At 41.9% G+C, this 19,516-nt stretch overlaps 1 protein-coding gene across 1 annotated transcript in view; it reads left to right on the top strand.

The window, feature by feature from the left end:
• WLS (Wnt ligand secretion mediator) overlaps positions 1–19,516 on the top strand; it is a 113,338-nt gene that overhangs the window by 62,040 nt on the left and 31,782 nt on the right. Inside the window, exons 3-5 of the mRNA XM_065911221.1 lie at positions 7,580–7,704; positions 13,449–13,610; positions 14,539–14,675. Of these exons, the coding sequence (XP_065767293.1) occupies positions 7,580–7,704; positions 13,449–13,610; positions 14,539–14,675 (424 nt within the window). The remainder of the gene's footprint in view (positions 1–7,579; positions 7,705–13,448; positions 13,611–14,538; positions 14,676–19,516) is intronic.

A 19,516-nucleotide genomic window follows, 5' to 3' on the forward strand; every position in this document is an offset into this window, starting at 1 on the left:
ATCCATTGGAGACAGAAGAGAAAGCGATTCTGGCGGCTGACTTCACAGCTCTACTGGGTTCCTCTGCTGAGTGTTTTCCTTTCTCTGCGTTTTGTGCTCCAGGTTTGGATATGGGTTCATAGTGGGAGGTTCATGTCTCTGAAACCTGGTAACTATTTTGAATTAAAGTATATAGGAGACTTACTTTCATATCCCTTATGCAATGATAAAAACAATAGCTAAACCCATCATGCTTTCAGCACTGATCTAAGAATTTTTCATGTAGTAACTGATTTAAAGATCACAAAGTCCTAGGTGTATGCTCGGTTGCTTCAGTCATGTCTGACTCTGTGAGACTCTATGGACCATGGCCATCCTGGCTTCTTTGTCCGTGGGATTCTTCAGGCAAGGATACTGGGATGGATTGCCATGCCCTTCTCCAAGGGATCTTCCCAAGCTAGGGATGGAACCCATGTCTCTTCTGTCTCCCGCATTGGCAAGTGGGTTCTTTACTACTAGCACCACCTGGGAAGCCCCAGCATCCTAGGAGGCAAGTCCTATTCCAACAGGGTGAAGAAACTGAGTGTCGATGGGTGGGGGGAGATCAGAGAGTCCTGTGAGGGGAGGCTTGCAGGTCACTTGAACTGGCCATTCTCCCTGTATAAGAACCACAGGCCATGAAGCTCTAGAAGCTTGAGTCTGATGTTTCTAGCGGAAGCTGAGTCTTGGCTTCTCTGCCTTATGAACAGGAATGATAACATCTGCCCCAGACAGCACAGAAAGTAGGGAGGTGATCCATGAGGATTAGGCAGAGCCTGTGGTAAATTTCATGAACAAAATAGAAAAAGTTTAGAAAGAACTTCACTTGATGGCAAAATGGGAAGAAAAGAATAGTGGTATGGGGCAGTATGAAAAGTGTCTCCCTTCACCCCAAAGAATGATGTTTTCTTAGCTGACCTGCGCAGAGATTTTGTTTCCTTTTTGTGTTTTTTTAAAATATTTATTTTTACTTATTTGGCTGCGTTGAGTCTTAGAGGTGGCATGTGGGATCTTAATCGCATCGCACAGGATCTTTTGTTGCGGTGCGTGGACTCTGGTTGTAGAACGTGGGCTCCAGACCATGCAGGCTCTCTAGTTGCAGCTCACAGGCTTAGCTGCTTCACTGCATGTGGGATTTTAGTTCCCCAACTAGGGATTAAAACTGCATCCCCTGCATGACAAGGCAAATTCTTAACTGCTAGACTGCCAGGGAAGTCCCTTCGTTTTGTTTTTAGTGAGTTGATTATTGACATTCAAAAATTGAGAGATGTATAACCATCTGAATCTGGCTTCTTTCAAAGCAGCAGGTCTGGAAAGATAACCTATGCAGTCTCTTGAGGGTTGGAGTTGAAAGCAGCTGCCCCCCGTACATGGGGCTGTCTCCCATCCCTGATCACACACCAAGTTAGGGCCAGATCCACGATCAGAACACAGGTGTCGCTGGGCTTCCAGCTCCAGGCAGGGTGGGTCCCTTTATCCTCTCCAGGCAGTTTTCTGCAGTGATGCTCTGTAGGTCTGGCCGTTCCTCTCCTCAATTCTCAGGTTAGAGAATTGCAACCATGCTCCCAGTGGTCTCCTGGAAGCACTGCATGTTTCTTTCCTCTAGAGAGTTGTGTTTGGTCCATTACGTGGCCTTTGCATGCAGTGTGCTTGATTCAACTATTAGGTTTCTTTTGAATTCTGTTTCTGCCAGCAAAGATGGTAGAGGATGATGGGGTCTGGGGGAACCAGACTGAGGTGTAAGGCCTAGCTCTGCCACTTACTAACATGTATTCTTGGGCAGTTTTTCTATCTGACTTCTTCCTCATAGGATGGGTGTGAGGATTAAAGAGTACAGTGTTCACATGGAGCCTTGTTTTTATTAAAGACGTACCTGTTCATGTTTTGTGACTCATTTGAGGGGCTTCTTTCATCACTTACCCAGTTTTCTTTAAGCAATACAAAAAAGATGGTTGTCTTTTAAGAAGGTTTCAAAATAGTCCTTTCTCATATTACCAACACTACAACTTCAGGCAAGTCACTTCATGTCTGAGAGCCTCAGTTTACTTACTAATCAAAAGGAAATACCCATGCCCACTTTATAGAGTTGTTTAGTGAGGTCATTTAAATGAAAGCACGGAAGTCATGAGGGCCTAATAGAGAGTAATTGTACGTGAAAACAGTCTTTAAAATTTTTGTCTTTAACAGCATATTTTAAAACAGTTTGGAGATTCCCAACAGGTAGCAATAACTCTTAAAATAGGAAGACGGACAGGAGGCAAGTGTGTCTGGCCCTTTCTCTCCCTGAGGCACCTGCTCTGTAAGGCCCACCCCTAACACTTGTGGCGCTCAGGGCAAGAGTACCTATGAAGGCAATGGCTGCCATATGTCTACATATTTAATAGTAATAAATCACACCAACAAATTGTTAAGCCAAATAAGTCCTATCACCCAAATGTAGCTAATCTATCTTCATGATGAACTGGAAGTCTGGGTTTGAATTTAGGATTCTTGGGATTTGGGAATTTGGGATTCTGTGTCAAAAATGTGATGGACCAGGGAGTGTGGGCTTCTCAATGTCTTTTCTTCCCATCCCTGACTCCATCCCACACAAAGAATTTGTTTATGTGTGGACACCCCACCCTCCAAGCTCAACCTCTGTCCATGTCCTCCTACAAAGAGCAGCCCTTTGATCATTCATGAGCCCAAAGGTGCACAAGTGGTTGTGTAGTTCCCTTTGGGAGACCAGATCTGGGGAAGTTGTCCTCCTCCCCAGGATGTGGAAATAGGCTTAGAGTTGTCTTAGTATGTATTCTGGATTCCTGAGTTCCTGGGCCATGTTCTATAAATTGGGGGAGAGGTTAGGCTCTTGGTGAGCATGTCCCTTTCACTTCAGGATCTTCTTATCCAGAGAAGAAATGAACAGCTGGGAAAGGGTGAGACAGAGTGGGACCTTTTATTTATTTGCTAATTTTATATAAATATTTATTTATTTACACTGGGCTTCCCTGGTGGCTCAGATGGTCAAGAATTGCCTGTGATGCAGGAGACTTGGGTTTGATCCCCGGGTTAGGAAGATCCCCTGGAGGAGGGCATGGCAACCCACTTCAGTGTTCTTGCCTGGAGAATCCCATGGACAGAGGAGCCTGGTGGGCCACAGTCCATGCAGTCGCAAAGAGTCGGACACGACTGAGAGACTTTCATTCATTTCTTTATTTTTCGCTGCGCCGGGCCTTCGCTGTGGCATGCGTGCTCTTGGCTGCAGCCTGTGGACTTCTCTCTTGTTGCCGTGCATGGGTTCAGTAGCTGCAGCTTGCAGGCGTCTCTGGTTGTGCCTTGTGGCTTTCTAGTTGCTGTGTGTGGGCTTAGCTGCCCTGCAGCACGTGGAATCTTAGTTCCCTGACAAGGGATCAAACCCATGTCCCCCTTCATTGGAAGGCAGATTCTTAGCCACTGGGCCAGCAGTGAAGTCCCTTTAAAAGTCTGGGGCCGAGATTCAGGACCTCTCCTGCTGTGTTGTATCTAAGGCCAGTGCTGCCCTGAACCCTGGCCCTCCAAGGAGCTCAACATAAGAGCTGATAACTTCCTTTATACCTCTCATATTTATACTATTGAGCTCTGTGGAAATACCCTTTCAACAGGGTTGACCGTCCCAATTCCTAATCCCAGGATTCGAAGTGAAAAGGAGGTAACTTGGTGCCTAGTACTCAACTCACAGATGGAAACTCTGGCCAGTTCTTTCTTTGGACCACTGAGGCTGCCAAGCAAGGAGCAGTTGTAGTCATTCTGGCTCCTAACCGAGAAGGTATACAACCTCTAGTTATTGCTTCTGCCAAGCCAGGCATCCCACAGTTTCTTATACAAACTCCTATTATTCTGCATTCTCAACCCTGGGTCTCTGCACAGCCTGGTGTCCTCAAGTCCAGAGTCTCTTCCTGGACTGTGTGGAGCTGAGAAGATGGATGAGAACTGGGGTTCCAGTGACTCTGTCTATAGACTTTGACCCCACTTCTCTGTCGTCAGCATCTTGCCTTTCCTTCTTATGCAACACCTGGTACTTTCCAGTTCTGAGTGGCTTGCGGGTCTATTGGACATATTGGCTCACTTTTTCAAAATATCCCTTGTGTGGAGTTTCAGCTGTGGCCATCTTTGTAGCTGCCAGGAAATCCTACTTCCTCTATTTTTCATCTTCAAAACAATTGTTGCAATCTCTGATCTGCTCCTGTCACTATCATTTTCCCCCCTTGTGATTTAATGGCTTTTATTTTCCTTTCCTGTTTTTTGTTTTGATTTTTGGTGGAGTTTCAGGAGTGAGATAAGGAAAACACAGGTGGCCAATTCACCATATTTGACTGAGGATTTATTATCTTCAGTTATTTTTTCATTGAAGCATAGTTGATTTACAGTATTATATTAGTTTCAGATATATAGTGTAGGGATTCACATTTTCTTTTTTGCATGTTATACTCTATTCAGTTATTATAAGATAATGGCTACAATCCTCTGTGCTATACAATATATGTACTTGTTGTTTGTTTTATACATAGTAGTTTGTATTTCTTAACATCATACCCCTGACATGCCCCTCCCCATCTCCTCTCCCTACAGGTAACCACTAGTTTGTTTTTTATATTTATTTCTGTTTTGCCATATACATTTGTTTGTATTATTTAGATTCCACATATAAGTGATAACATACGATATTTGTCTTTCCCTGACTTATTTCACTAAGCATAATATTCTCTAGGTCCATCCACATTGCTGCAAATGGCATAATTTCATTCTTTTTTATGGCTAATATTCCATTGTATGTGTGTGTGTGTGTGTGTGTGATTTGTACCACATCTTTTTTATTTATTTATTTTTCAGGTGAAGGATTATTGCTTTACAGAATTTCGTTGTTTTCTGTCAAACCTCAACATGAATCAGCCATAGGTATACATATGTCCCCTCCCTCTTGAGTCTCCTTCCTATACCACATCTTCTTTATCCACTCATTTGTTGATGGACATGGGTTGCTTCTATATTTTATGTTGAAACTATTGCTGCTATGAACATTAGAGTATATGCATCTTTTTGAATTAGTGTTTTTGGTTTTCCTGGATATATACCCAGGAGTGGAATTGCTGGGTCATATGGTTCTGTTTTTAGTTTTTGGAAGAATCTCCATGTTCCTTTCCATAGTGGCTGCATCAATTTACATTTCCAGCAACAGAGTACAGAGTTCATTTTTCTCTACATCCTAACCCCAACTTGTTACTTGTAGACTTTTTGATGCTAGCCATTCTGACATGTGTAGGTAACATTGTGCTTTGACTGTGTTTCTCTAATAATTAGCAATGTTGAGCATCTTTTCATGTGCCATCTGAATATCTTCTTTGGAAAGATGTCTTTTCAGATCTTCTGTCCATTTTTTGACTAGGTTATTTGTTTTTTTTTAAATGTTGAGTTGTACCACCTGTTTTTATATTTTGGCTATTAACCCCTTGTTGGTTGCATCATTTGTAAATATTTTCTCCCATTCCATAGGTTGTCTTCTTGTTTTATTATCGCTTTCCTTTGCTATGCAAAAGTTTTAAAGTTTAATTAGGTTTCAGTTTGTTTACTTTTGCTTTTATTTTTTTGCCTTAGGAGACCGATCCAAAAAAAAAAAAATACTGCTGTGATTTAAATCAAAGAGTGTCCCGCTTATATTCTCTTCTTTATAGTGTCATGTCCTACATTTAGGTCTTGAACACATTTTGAGTTTATTTTTGTATATAGTTTGAGGAAATGTTGTAATCTCATTCTTTTACATGTAGCTGTTCAAGTTTCTCCAGCACTGCTTATTGAAGAGACTTTCTTTTCTACATTGTATATTCTTGCTTCCTTTGTCATAGATTAATTGACCATAGGTGCATGGGTTTATTTCTAGGTTCACTACTCTGCTTTGTTGATCTATGTGTCTATTCTGTATCCATACCACACTTTTGATTACTGTAGCTTTGTGGTATAGTCTGAAATCTGGGAAGGTGATACCTCCAGCTTTATTTTTTCTCAAGATTGCTTTGGCAGTTCAGGGTCCTCTGTTGTCCCATATAAATTTTAGGATTATTTGTTTTAGTTCTGTAAAAAAGGGCATGGGTATTTTCATAGGTACTGCATTCCATCTGTAGATAACTTTGGGTAGCATGACCATTTCAACAGTGTTAATTATTCCATTACAAAAGCATGGGAGATCTCTCCATTTCATTGTATCATCTTCAGTTTCCTGCATCGGTATTTCATAGTTTGCAGAGTATAGGTATTTTACCTTCTTGGTTAAGTTTATTCCTAGATTTTTTACTTTTTTTGATATCATTTTAAGTGGGATTTTTTTTTCACTTTTTCTCTCTGATAGTTCATTATTAGTGATTGAAGATTTAAATGGTACTAATAAAAGAGTGGGCACTGATGTTCATTGAGAGTTTTGTCTATATCAGAATAGCCTCACATCCCTTCTTTCCTGCATTCTTTCTTTCTCTTCCTAGATTTCCTCAGAGAGCTAGGGATTCACACTGTCAAATTGTTTTCGAGCCACACTGGGTCAGGGATAATAAAGCCCCAATTTTCTAGACAGCAGCTATTCTTACCTGTTTCCTTTGTGACATGGAGTTGAGGTTGCAGAGCCCAGAACTGAGCCCAGTCTCATAACCCCAGTGGGAGCTGGCTCACCCTGGTCATTTTAGAAATGTAGTTGTGCTTTTTTCCCCCATTAAGACTCCTCTATTCTGAAGCTTGCTCAGCAGAGTATAAAACAGACCAAATGGATAGATGTAATTTTTATCAAACTAATCTCTTTAATGAGCTCTGCGATGAGTTAAACCCATTCATGGTCCTTATTGATACAGAAGTATATTGAATGCTCATTTGTTTAATTATGAACTTATTTTAATATTCCTGCCTGTGTATAAGTCATCTTAAATTTAGAGAAACCCTTCACATCTTAAATTAACTTTGTCCACACTCTGAAGAAAGAGTTTTGCATTTTAGATAAGCAGGAAAGCCTATATTTGAGAACTTCTTGGGGGGATTTTAGAAAGGATCTTTCAGACTAGAGTGTTCCTGAAGAAAGCACCTAATGTACTTGTCATTTATCTGTGAGGTGGTGAAAAATTTTGATCATTTTGATCAGAGGGGAGAGGACAGATGAGTTGTAGGTTTCAAGTACTAAGGCACTTTTGTGGAAAAATGACCTCATGTGCCATGGGACTTATATGGGGAGATGTAGGGCCAGTGGTATAAATTAAGAAGGATACATGTTGAGTTAGAACTTGACCATTTGGAACTGTCTATGAGAGACTATGACCACCGTCTCTGGAAGAATTTCAGTGGGAGCTCTTTGACTCCTTAGCAGAGCAGTTGGTTATGGGAGGGGACCCAGCATCCAGCTCAGACATTCATCCTGTGACTTTTAAGTCTTCAGAGTTGGAAAGTTAGGTTTGGTGCTTGATAGGAACTGATACATCTCTTTTGTCTTATTGGTTTCCATGGTGGAGCCTAGAAGAGTTTTAAAACTGTTTTTCAAGTATCTTACCAGAATTGTGCATCCTTTCTTTTGCAGGAGAAAATGCAGAAGTTTCCATGGATGTTTCTCTGGCTTACCGTGATGATATGTTTGCTGAGTGGACTGAGATGGCCCATGAGAGAGTGCCCCGGAAACTCAAATGTACCTTCACCTCCCCCAAGGTAGGGTACCTTGACGTCCTAGCTGATGGGGTTTTTATTTGGTTTCCAGGTATGTGGGAACACTTGCTCAGACAGATTCCTTGTTCCTAAGCCGACATGACCCACAAAGGTTAGTAGTCACCATCCTTTGTCCTAGGAGAGGGCAATTTCCATATTTCATGCCCCTGCAAAGGAGCAAAGAACAGAAGAAGGAATGTTTGTTTGAAGTGATTTAGTTGTTTCTCTAAAATACTTCCATAAACATAAGCTCTTTGTTCTTTTGTTAATTAGCTAAAAGTGTTTGAAGAATGTTGCTTAGTTAATTTTAGGTGGGGAAATCTGTTCCTACTGGATCAATGCATGCGTCTGCTCTCTGTTTCTTAGGCATCTCTGTTGCCAAAATCAGCGTGTAGGTGTGAAGACTGACAATCCCAGGGAACAAACATCATAGACAAAAAGAAGGGCCTGAGGGAGGAATCTAATTTCCTTTGTGACCTCTCAGTCTTTCTGCACATCTTTAGGACTCTGCTTTCTTTGGTTCTTCCAGGAAGATTTGTTTAACCACCCAGAGGGAGGAATGTCACTATCCTGCATTGAGTGTAGGACGACCCTTTCTCTTGGACGAAGGCCTCAGAATCTTGAGGAATTAAAATATAGGGATGGATTCAGTGACCCTCAGAGAACAGTGGGATTTGATTGTATAAGGACCAAATCAGAATTAGTGGGGGCCCTTTTCCAGTGCCAAGTGATGCCCTCAAACATGCCTCCCCAAGATTCTGTCCTGCTCACCCTCCCCTACCTGCCAAAGTCTCTGAGGTTGAAATGGAGCCGTAGTTACTGTTACTCATGGTTACTCACATTCCTCAAGAGTGTTGACAGGGAGCATCACCAGCTAGGTGATCTCTGATGTCCCTTCCCGGACAGAAATAATCTTATTTTCTTTGCATGAAATGGAGGAGAGGCCAAACTGCACTGAAGCACTTTCCTGATTATGTTGTTTATCACTTGACATCTTCAGGTCAGTTGCTGCTGAAGAATTTGGCTACTTTGTAGTACCTGCTCTGTTGATCAGTTTAGCGCTTCACTTTTGCTTATAACTGCAAAGTTGGGTTTTCCTGTGGAATAGTAAGGATGACAGGTTGAAGCCTCTGAGAACCATGCCCCCATCCTGCCCTGAATAGGACTAAAAGGGGGCTCTGCAGGTTCATTACTGTTGGTTAAAGGCCTGGATTTGGAGCAAACCATTCCCCGGTGGCTCAGTGGTAAAGTATCTGTCTATAATGCAGGAGATGCGGGTTTGACCCCTGGGTTGGGAAGATCTCCTGGAAAAGGAAACTGCAACCCACTCCAGTATTCTTGCCTGGGAAATCCCATGGATCGAGGAGCCTAGCAGGATACTTGGCTTCAATTCCAGACCATTTCACTTACTGACTGCATTCCCTCAGGCTAGCTTGCTTTATCTGCTCAAGCTTCAGTTTCTCCTTTGCCAAATGAAATAATAATTAATACCTGCCTGTGGAATCTCTGTAAGAACTAGATAACAGAACGAATCTTACCACTTGAATCTAGTCTGGGACATGTTTCACCAGACAGGCCACCAGGACAAAACATATTAACTAAAACTCTCATGGGCCAACCATGCACCCTACACATAAGCATCTTTTGGGATACCTGGTTATTGTTAAGTCTCTCTTTCCCTAGGGTTCCTAGACCAGAGCTACGGAAAGTGTGGCCTAAGAATTAGCAACATCAGCATCACCTGGTAGCTTGTAGGAAATGCAGATTTCCAGGTCACACTCCAAACACAACAATCAAAATTTCAGCGTGTTCAGACCAAGGAACCTGTGTTTTAACAGGATTTCAATTCCTTCTCTTAAGCTTGATAAAGTTTGAAAGTTACTTCAGTAGATCCTTTCCTTAATGATCAAATTTAGGGTTCCCCCCACCCCAAATTCATCCAGAATTGTTTTGAGTAGGCCCTTGGGGGTTATCTATAGGTGAAAAGGAATGGTAGAGAGGAACTGGAGGGAGCAGAAGAGCAATATGTGATATTTCTAGATCTTTGTATGCAGTGGAGGAAATTAATTAAAACCTTTCTAACTATTGCTGCAAGTTGATTGCGTCATTCAAGGGTAAGACTGGTTGGATGTTTAAAGCTAAAGGATGTAAAGCTTTTGGATATGGAATTTCATTCTCAGAAAAAGGGAAAAGTCATTTCTCACCTTACTTAAACTCTTAGAGGGCATGAGAAGCAGAGTCAGGGGAGGTTGTTAGGAAGCCTGCAACTGCTTCTTAATGACAGTTGCTTAATTATCTTTAGGATGTGTTGATCCCTTTCAAGAAAGATACTGAACCTTGAAAAGTGTGAAGGAAATGAATCATCAAATCTATGCTTTTTGATTGCAGTGAAATTTAGACTTGAGTCTGAAGATTAAATGAGAAATTGCTTTAAAGCTTTTTAGTCCCTGGTGGATTGTGAAGTTTAAAAAAAAAAAAAGTCAAGTTGCCACCTGCTGTAATTTGTCCTAATTAGCCAGTCTCATGCTGGATTTAGGGGAGGGCTGAGGGGGCTGGGGAAAGGAAAAGGAGGGAGAGAGAGCAGGAAATCTTTCTTTCTAAATGCCCTAAATACTGGCAGAGTCAGAACCTCAATGCATAAAGAAAAGTCCCCAGCAGGATATGGTGAATTTGTCTGAGACAGGTAGGACAGGCCAGGATCCCAGGACCCTGTGTGTCTCTCTAATCTGTTGGATTTAAGTACATTTGTCTCATGTGGTGGTGCTACCTTCTGTGTAGGGACATGGGAGTGGAAGACAAGGGATGGAAGACCCATGAAGGGGCATTAGAAGGAACTCAAGAGATCACATAAGTAAACCTTCTTACTTTACTTAGGGGGCTTCCCTGGTGGCTCAGATAGTAAAGAATCTGCCTGCAATACAGGAAACTCAGATTTGATCCCTGGGTTGGGAAGATCCCCTGGAAAAGGGAATAACTACTCACTCCAGTATTCTTGCCTGGAGAATCCCATGGAGAGGGGAGCCTGGCGGGCTACAGTCCATGGAATCGCAAAGTGTTGGACACGACTGAACACGCTTTACTTAGAAAGAAAGTTAAGACCAAATGAGGTGGATGACCTTCCCCAGGTACCAAGTAAGGGGTGAGGTCAGGACTAGAATTTGAACCTCTTGGCTTGAAGTTCAGTGCCTGCCTTCTTGGCTTGAAGGTCATGTCTGCCTTCAGGCATGTCCAAGCCCACAGCATTCCTTTCTTTCTGCTGCATTCACGTGTCCTCCTCCCTATCAGAGCTGGAAGCTGGACTTGGAAGTCCTCAATCCAATTCTGCCACGACTTTTGGGACCTTGGGTGAGACAGGTAATGAAGGCAGGGGCATTAGACTAAATAAGTTTTGTTGCCTTCAAACTCTCAACTTCTGTAAATAAGCTTATTGGAAACACATCAGAATATCCACTTTTTGCTGTTACAAGAGCAGGTAATCAGCCTCCTTAGTTCAGTTTCATCTGAGGCTGAATTAGAGCCTATACTGTATTTTCAGCAGTTTTGCAGAGTCCTTCCTGCCTTGATTTATAAGTAGAAGAGAAGGGAGCAGAGGGGAGAGAAAGATCTATACAGGAAGACTTATCCAACTTGCAGCTGAGGTTTGAAAAAGAAGGATTCTTTCTACAGAAGAATTTTTAAAACTTGAAATGCCATGTCTAATCAACACATTCTGATAAGAGCCCCTAAGACCTTAGAAAATGACAAACGATCATGATTGATCAGTGATGTCTACCATGAGTAGGAAAGGAAAGAGGGAAGCCCGTAAGTCAGGTCTGTAGCTGCTCTAGCTCTGTTTTTGTCATTTGTGTCTTCTGTCCCTGTATGCAGGTCTGTTTATTGCACTCTTAAGCTCTGTGTAGTAAATCACTCCCCCACCCCCAAGATCACAGAAGGAACAGACTCCTTGTTACCTTTCTTTCTCCTCTGGACTTTTTGCTCTGAAGATTTACAAAAACTTTTGGAGGCCCTGAGAATTCAAGCTCAGGAATACCAAATTCCATCCCTCCATCACTTCGTCAGAAGGTACCAGGCAAACATTAAAGCTGGAATACAAACCCAGCATGAAGGCAGACACTCGTCTGGTTCATTGGAAAAGAATCCTCAGTTGCTGAAGCTCCTGCTTCTCCATGCCCATACTTGAGAGCTTCCCCCAGCCCTCAGCTAGGCCACAAAGCTTTGTGTCCTGTGGAGCTGGAACAGAATCTCGTTTCCAAAAGCAAGCTGTGCCCCTACTCACCAGTCTCCCCCTGCCTTGTGCTGGGTGGTACCTCTTAAATTGCTTGGCAGGAAGTCCAGGAGGCCTTCCTAGCTGTTGTTGTTCAGTTGCCCAGTTGTGTCCAACTCTTTGCAACCCCATGGACTGCAGCACCCCAGGCTTCCCTGTCCCTCACCATCTCCTGGAATTTGCCCAAGTTCATGTCCACTGAATCGGTGATGCCATCCAACCATTTCATCCTTTGTCGCCCTCTTCTCCTTCTGCCTTCAATTTTTCCCAGCATAGGGTCTTTTCCAGTAAGTCGACTGTTCACATCACGTGGCCAAAGTATTGGAGCTTCAGCTTCAGCCTCAGTCCTTGCAATGAATATTCAGGGTTGATTTCCTTTAAGACTGACTGGTTTGATCTCCTTGCAGTCCAAGGGACTCTCAAGAGTCTTCTCCAGCACCACAATTTTTTGGTGCTCTACCTTCTTTATGGTCCAACTCTCACATCTGTACATGACTACTGGAAAGTCTGTTTCCTTGACTATACAGATTTTTGTCAGCAAAGTGATGTCTTTGCTTTTTAACACACTGTCTAGGGTTGTCATGATTTTCCTGCACAGAAGCAATTGTCTTCTAATTTCATGGCTTCAGTCACCATCTACAGTGATTGTAGAACCCGAGAAGAAATCTGTCACTGCTTCCCCCTTTTCCCCTTTTATTTGCCATGAAGTGATAGGACTGATGCCATGATCTTAGATTTTTAAATATTGAGTTTTAAGCCAGCTTTAAAAGGTAAAAAGGACTTCCTAGAAACTGTGCTAAATGTTTATTTAATTTCTGCTCCCTTCTGCCATTTTGTCTCTTGGGCAGTTAGAAAGATTTAAAGGCAGAAAATTCCAAGAGGTCATCTCTATCAACCTAATCTCATTATTCCACTCATCCCTTTGTATCTTCCCCAAATTCCAAGGCTCCTTGAGTTGCTTCTTCTATTTTTTTTGGTCAAATCAATAAAAAGTAGATATTTCCTGCTTCTTGTAGCATCTCCTACAGGCCAAAACTATGTAAATAAGTGATCATGATACAAGAATGTGATGAACATTAGCAAGGACTTCCTCCTGAACATTTAAGGAGTTGACTGTTCCACAAAGCCATACAGTATCTGATAGTACACTGCCAATTAAAAGTTCTTATATAGCCCTTATAGACCAGGCTAGTCTGATGTGAGGCTGTAATAAGGATTGAAGAGCTGAGAAAGGTGCTGAAATAGAAGAAATCCCTGCTTGTTACCTGAGATTTCTGGTTCCACCTCAAATGTGGCTGGGTTTTATTTTGGGGAGGGAGGGTGGCAGCTTATATAAACCCATGTACCCTATTGTGTGTACCTCTGATGTATACATTTAAGCCTTAGCTGTTTAGAATTGGTGATATGAGTCAAAGGCAAGACACTTCAGACACAGTTTATTGGAAATGGTGACCTTGCCTCAAACCCTGTACTCTTCTTTCAGACCCTAGAACATGAAGGCCGTTACTATGAATGTGATGTCCTTCCTTTCATGGAAATTGGGTCTGTGGCTCATAAGTATTACCTTCTAAATATCCGGCTGCCTGTGAATGAGAAGAAGAAAATCAACGTTGGGATTGGAGAGATAAAGGATATTCGGCTGGTGGTAAGTGAATCTGATTGATCACAGTAGTGGTATAGGTTCTTACCATTTTGTCTCTTTAGTAGGGGAAAAGTAAAATGTGGAGTAGATTTTTTAAACCTAATTTAGGTTTTTTTAAATCTAAAAAGCAACTGCATATTTAATGTAGAAAATTAGAAGCACAAATAAACACATAGTAGAACATGAAAGTTATCTGTAATATCCTACCATCTTGAGAAACAACCATTTCGAGGTTTTGTTATTATCTCCTTCTTGATTTTTTTCTATGTGTGTATAGTATGTGTGTGTAATGTATATGTGTGTGTGTGTGTGTGTATGAATATATTTAAAATTGTTCCCTTCTAGAGAAGGAGATGGCAACCCACTCCAGTATTCTTGCCTGGAAAATTCCATGGACAGAAGAGCCCAGTGGGCTACAGTCCATGGGGTCGCAAAGAGACACAACTGAGAGACTGACCTCAATCCTTCTCTTAAAAAAGGGGGGGTGTCATATTCAACTGACTCTTCCATTCTTTGCTTTTTAAAATTTAATGGTATATTATAAATATAATGTAAATACACTTTGCGGTACTGCTTAGCTTTCCACAGTGTTTATTCACCTTAACACATTATACCAGTGCCATCATTTGGGGCCTCTAAGATAGCTCCAATTTTTCAATGAACACCTTGGAGAAAAACCTTTGATCATGTTCCTAATCATTCCCTTAGGATAAAGTGAGTCTATCTTCATGCCTTTTGATTTAGTTTTCTACAGTGGCTAAGGAGGGGTTGAGGGGAGTGTGCGGACATTACCTGCTGTGAATGTTAAAGCTCTTGATCTTGGAAGTTCAGCAGTAAAGATCTCCACTTACTGCTTTTCAAAATGCATCTGCTGGTAGAAAATAGCACCAAGATATATTGACCTTCAAAATTATGATTGGTCTCTACCTAGGGAATTCACCAAAATGGAGGCTTCACCAAGGTGTGGTTTGCCATGAAGACCTTCCTTACACCCAGCATCTTCATCATCATGGTGTGGTATTGGAGGAGGATCACCATGATGTCCCGACCCCCAGTGCTCCTGGAAAAGTAAGAGCTGATTTTGCAGCACTCTTAAGAAACACGGGCACAGCCTGCCGTGGACCTGTTGCTGGGAGTCTAGTTCAAGTGGTCAGTGTGTTATTTGGACTGGAGATTTGACTCCTTTTTCTCCTTCAGCTTTTACCTGCAAGTTATTGTTAAATCCTAAGGGTTCTACTGCTCTCATATTTCCAGCTGTCTGTTCTATCTTTGCTTTCTCACGTTCTGTATCAGATACATTTCTCTGATACAGTGAATGAACGGCATTGTTGCTGACTAATCCCAACCCCTTTCAGCCCCTCTCAGCAAGGATGATTTTCCTGTAGAGATAGCCCCTTCTCTCCCACATTATTGACTTTTTGCTTTATGTTGGATTATTCCCGTTAATGTACAAACACACTCTGCTATCCCCATTCTTAGTTAGAATTCTTTGTACTTCCCCTCAAAGCTACTGCATCATTTTTCGGCTCATCTTTACAACAAAATTCCTCAAAAATCTTGTGTATATATCTTCTCCTGTTTTTTCTTGAGCCCCTTCCACCGCTTATTAAAATTGTTCTTAATAGGATCACCAATGACCCCCACCTTCCAAATCCGATCCTCAGTCCTCACTTTTCTTGACTCATTGTCAGCATTTAGGTCAGATCCACTATATCACCTAAATCAAATCCCTTATGATTATACAATGGAAGTGAAAAATAGATTCAAGGGAATAGATCTGATAGAGTGCCTGAAGAATTATGGACGGAGGTTCGTGACACTGTACAGGAGGCAGGGATCAAGATCATCCCTAAGGTAAAGAAGTGCAAAAAGGCAAAATGATTGTCTAAGGAGGTCTTAAAAGTAGCTGAGAAAAGAAGAGAAGTGAAAGGCAAAGGAGAAAAGGAAAGATATACCCATCTGAGTGAAGAGTTCCAAAGAATAGAAACGAGAGATAAGAAAGCCTTCCTCAGCAATCAATGCAAAGAAATAGAGGAAAACAACAGAATGGGAAAGACTAGAGATCTCTTCAAGAAAATTAGAGAGATGAAGGGAATATTTCATGCAAAGATGGGCACAATAAAGGACAGAAATGGTATGGACCTAACAGAAGCAGAAGATATTAAGAAGAGGTGGCAAGAATACACAGAAGAATTATACAAAAAAGATCTTTATGGCCCAGATAACCACGATGGTGTGATCACTCATCTAAAGCAAGATATCCTGAAGTATGAAGTCAAGTGGGCCTTAGGAAGCATCACTACGAACTAAGCTAGTGGAGGCGATGGAATTCCAGTTGAGCTATTTCAACTCCTAAAAGGTGATGTTGTGAAAGTGCTGCAGTCAATACATCAGCAAATTTGGAAAACTCAGCAGTGGCCACAGAACTGGAAAAGGTCAGTTTTCATTCCAATCCCAAAGAAAGGCAGTGCCAAAGGATGTTCAAAGTACCGCACAATTGCTCATCTCACATGCCAGCAAAGTAATGCTCAAAATTCTCCAAGCCAGGCTTCAACAGTACATGAACCGTGAACTTCCAGATGTTCAAGCTGGATTTAGAAAAGGCCGGGGAACCAGAGATCAAATTGCCAACATCCACTGGATCATTCAAAAAGCAAGAGAGTTCCAGAAAAACGTCTACTTCTGCTTTATTGACTATGCTAAAACCTTTGACTGTGTAGATCACAGCAAACTGTAGAAGATTATCTAAGAGATAGAGATTATTATAGTAATAATAATAATAAAGATTATTAAAGAGATAAACCAGACCACCTTACCTGCCTCCTGAGAAATCTGTGTGCAGATGAGGAAGCAACAGCTAGAATTGGACATGGAACAATAGACTAATTCAAAATCAGGAAAGGCATATGTCAAGGCTGTATATTGTCTCCCTGCTTATTTAACTTCTATGCAGAGTACATCATATGAAATGCTGGGCTGGACGAAGCACAAGCTGGAATCAAGATTGCTGGGAGAAATATCAATAACCTCAGATATACATAAGATATGTCCTTATGGCAGGAGGCAAAGAAGAACTAAAGAGCCTCTTGATGAAAGTGAAAGAGGAGAGTGAAAAAGTTGGCTGAAAACTCAACATTCAGAAAAGTAAGATCTCGGCATCCGGTCCCATCACTTCATGGAAAGTAGATGGGGGAAACAATGGAAACAATGACCGACTTTATATTTTGGGGCTCCAAAATCACTGCAGATAGCGACTGCAGCCATGAAAGTAAAAGACACCTACTCCTTGGAAGAAAAGCTATGACCAACCTAGAGAGCATATTAAAAAGCAGAGACATTACTTTGCCAGCAAAGGTCTGTCTAGTCAAAGCTATTGTTTCTCCAGTAGTCATGTATGACTGTGAGAGTTGGACTATAAAGAAAGCTGACTGCCAAAGAATTAACACTTTTGAACTGTGGTGTTGGAGAAGACTCTTGAGAGTCCCTTGGACTGCAAGGAGATCCAACCAGTCAATCCTAAAGGAAATCAGTCCTGAATATTCACTGGAAGGACTGATGCTGAAGCTGAAACTCCAGTACTTTAGCCACCTGATGGGAAGAGCTGACTCCTTTGGAAAAGACCCTGATGCTGGGAAGGACTGAAGGCGAGAGGAGAAGGGACTGACAGAGGATGAGACGGTTGGATGGCATCACTGACTCGATGGACGTGAGTTTGAGCAAGCTCTGGGAGTTGGTGATGGACAGGGAGTCCTGGTGTGCTGCAGTCCATGGGGTCACAAAGTTGGACACGACTGAGCAACTGAACTGAAGTGTCAGCATTTGGCATGGCTGATCACTCCCTTTTTTTCATAGAGCCTCCTCCACATTCTCAGGGTTATTCACTCCTTTGCTGACTGTCACTCAGTCTCCACGGCTGTTTCCAGTCATCTTTCCAACCTCTTAAGCTTCTGAGCTGAGGTCCGGTCTTTGTGTTGCAGGAAGGGGGACCCCTTCCAGGGCCCGAAACAGGGCTTTTGTCTAACCCTTGGAAATGAACTGTCCGAGGAGACACATCTCTTGCTTTGCCAGTGCATGTGTCTCCTCGGACAATTCATTTCCGAGTTTTAAGACAAGAGCCCAGTTTCGGGCCCTGGAAGGGGTCCCTCCTCCTGCAACATTTGGACCTCTTCTCTTTCCTAGCTACATTTGTTTCCCCGGTGATCTCATCTAGTCTTGTGCTCTTAAAAACCATCTGTACTCTGATGCCCTTCATGTACATGGTCAACCTCAGCTACTCCCAACTCTGGGCCCTAGTATTCCACCCGTTTACTTAAACACCTTCATTTACATAGAAATGTACCACACACAAAGAAAAACACTTGTTTTCCTCCCACTTCAAACTTGCTCCTCTTTGGGGCATCTTCATCTTAGGAAATAGAAACTCCGTCGTTTCAACTGCTTAGGAGCAGCTGAGCAGACATGTAGGAGGCATCCTTCACTCCACTTTTATGCACACCCCTCTTCCAGCATGCCAGGAGATTCTCAGCATTTCCATATCTACCACTCTGATCTAACCCCGATTTCCCGTTTCTCACCTGGATTATTGAAATAGCCTCTTAACTGCGCCTCTTATTCCCATCATTTTATTTCCTGCGTCTATTCACACAGCAGCCTAGCTTTTTCTTTTAAGTAGAAATTGGATCACTTCGCTGCTCTGTTCAAAGCTCTCTGTTGGCTTTTCATTTCCTTCACTCTGGCCTTCACTGATCCGGCCCTTCACCACCTCTAATTTTATCTCCTGTTCTCTTCACCACGGGCCATCCACCTTGATGGTGCTCAGACATGACCAGCATGCACTCGCTTTAGGGCCTTTGCACTTGCTGTCCTCTTCATCTGAAATGCTCTTTCCCAGATACCTCTGTGGCTCAGTGCCTCATTTCCTTCAGCCCTAGTATAATTTCCGTCTTACAGGCTTTCTCCCATCTACCTTATTTAAATTGCCTCCCATCACTCTCCATTCTCCCACTTGGCTTTTTTTATACTTCTTCATAATACGTATTCTCTATTTATTATCATTCCATCTCTACCCCTCTGCTCACCCCATCTGAATACAAGCATCACTAGAGCAGGATCATTGCCTACTTTGTTTACTTCTATATCCCCAGCATCTAGAATAGTGACTGGTACACAGTAGGAGCTCAATAAATATGAATTTGTTGAGTGAATGAATGAAATGATGCTGCTCCATTTTTAAACCTTCTTATTGGATCCTCAGTCCTTTCAGGATAAATTTCAAATTCTCTAATAAGGTATGCAAGTTTCTTTACCAGCTCAGCCTTTGTATATATATATATATTTCTCTGGTCTCATGGCCTGTCATTTCCTGATATGTCCCATATTCAGGTCCCCAAATGCTTCAGGCTCTTCTAGGCTCCATCCAGGCTCTTCCCTCTGTTTGGAATGCCTTTCCACCTCCCTAACCTTGACTTGCAACTAAGCTTAATTTCTGTCTCTGTCAAAGTAAGAAGTCCTGGTAGCAATCTGTTGTACTCATCTATTACATTGCATTCAGCTACTGAATAGCCATAACGGAAAGAACTGGTCCTATTCATTTAGGCATCTATAGCCCTAACAAAATGCATGATACATGACTTGTGGGTATGAATGAAAGTATGGATAAATCAGTAACAAAATAAATGAAATTTTGATAGGGAAGTGGCCATTAATGGGAGAAAAGCAAAATAAAAATGAAACAAGCAGCTAAAATAATTTGTATTTCATATTGTTTGGAGTCATGTGTTATTGAAATTAAAATGCTTGTATGATTCATATTTGCTGAGGGTATCATAATAATGAGTGTTCTTAATGATCAGGTTAATGATACCCTGAATAGGTAAGAGAGGATAATTATTGGTATATTCAATGAGGTC

The sequence above is a fragment of the Muntiacus reevesi genome, chromosome 1 (genome assembly GCF_963930625.1).
Source record: "Muntiacus reevesi chromosome 1, mMunRee1.1, whole genome shotgun sequence".
Taxonomy (NCBI): Eukaryota; Metazoa; Chordata; class Mammalia; order Artiodactyla; family Cervidae; genus Muntiacus; species Muntiacus reevesi.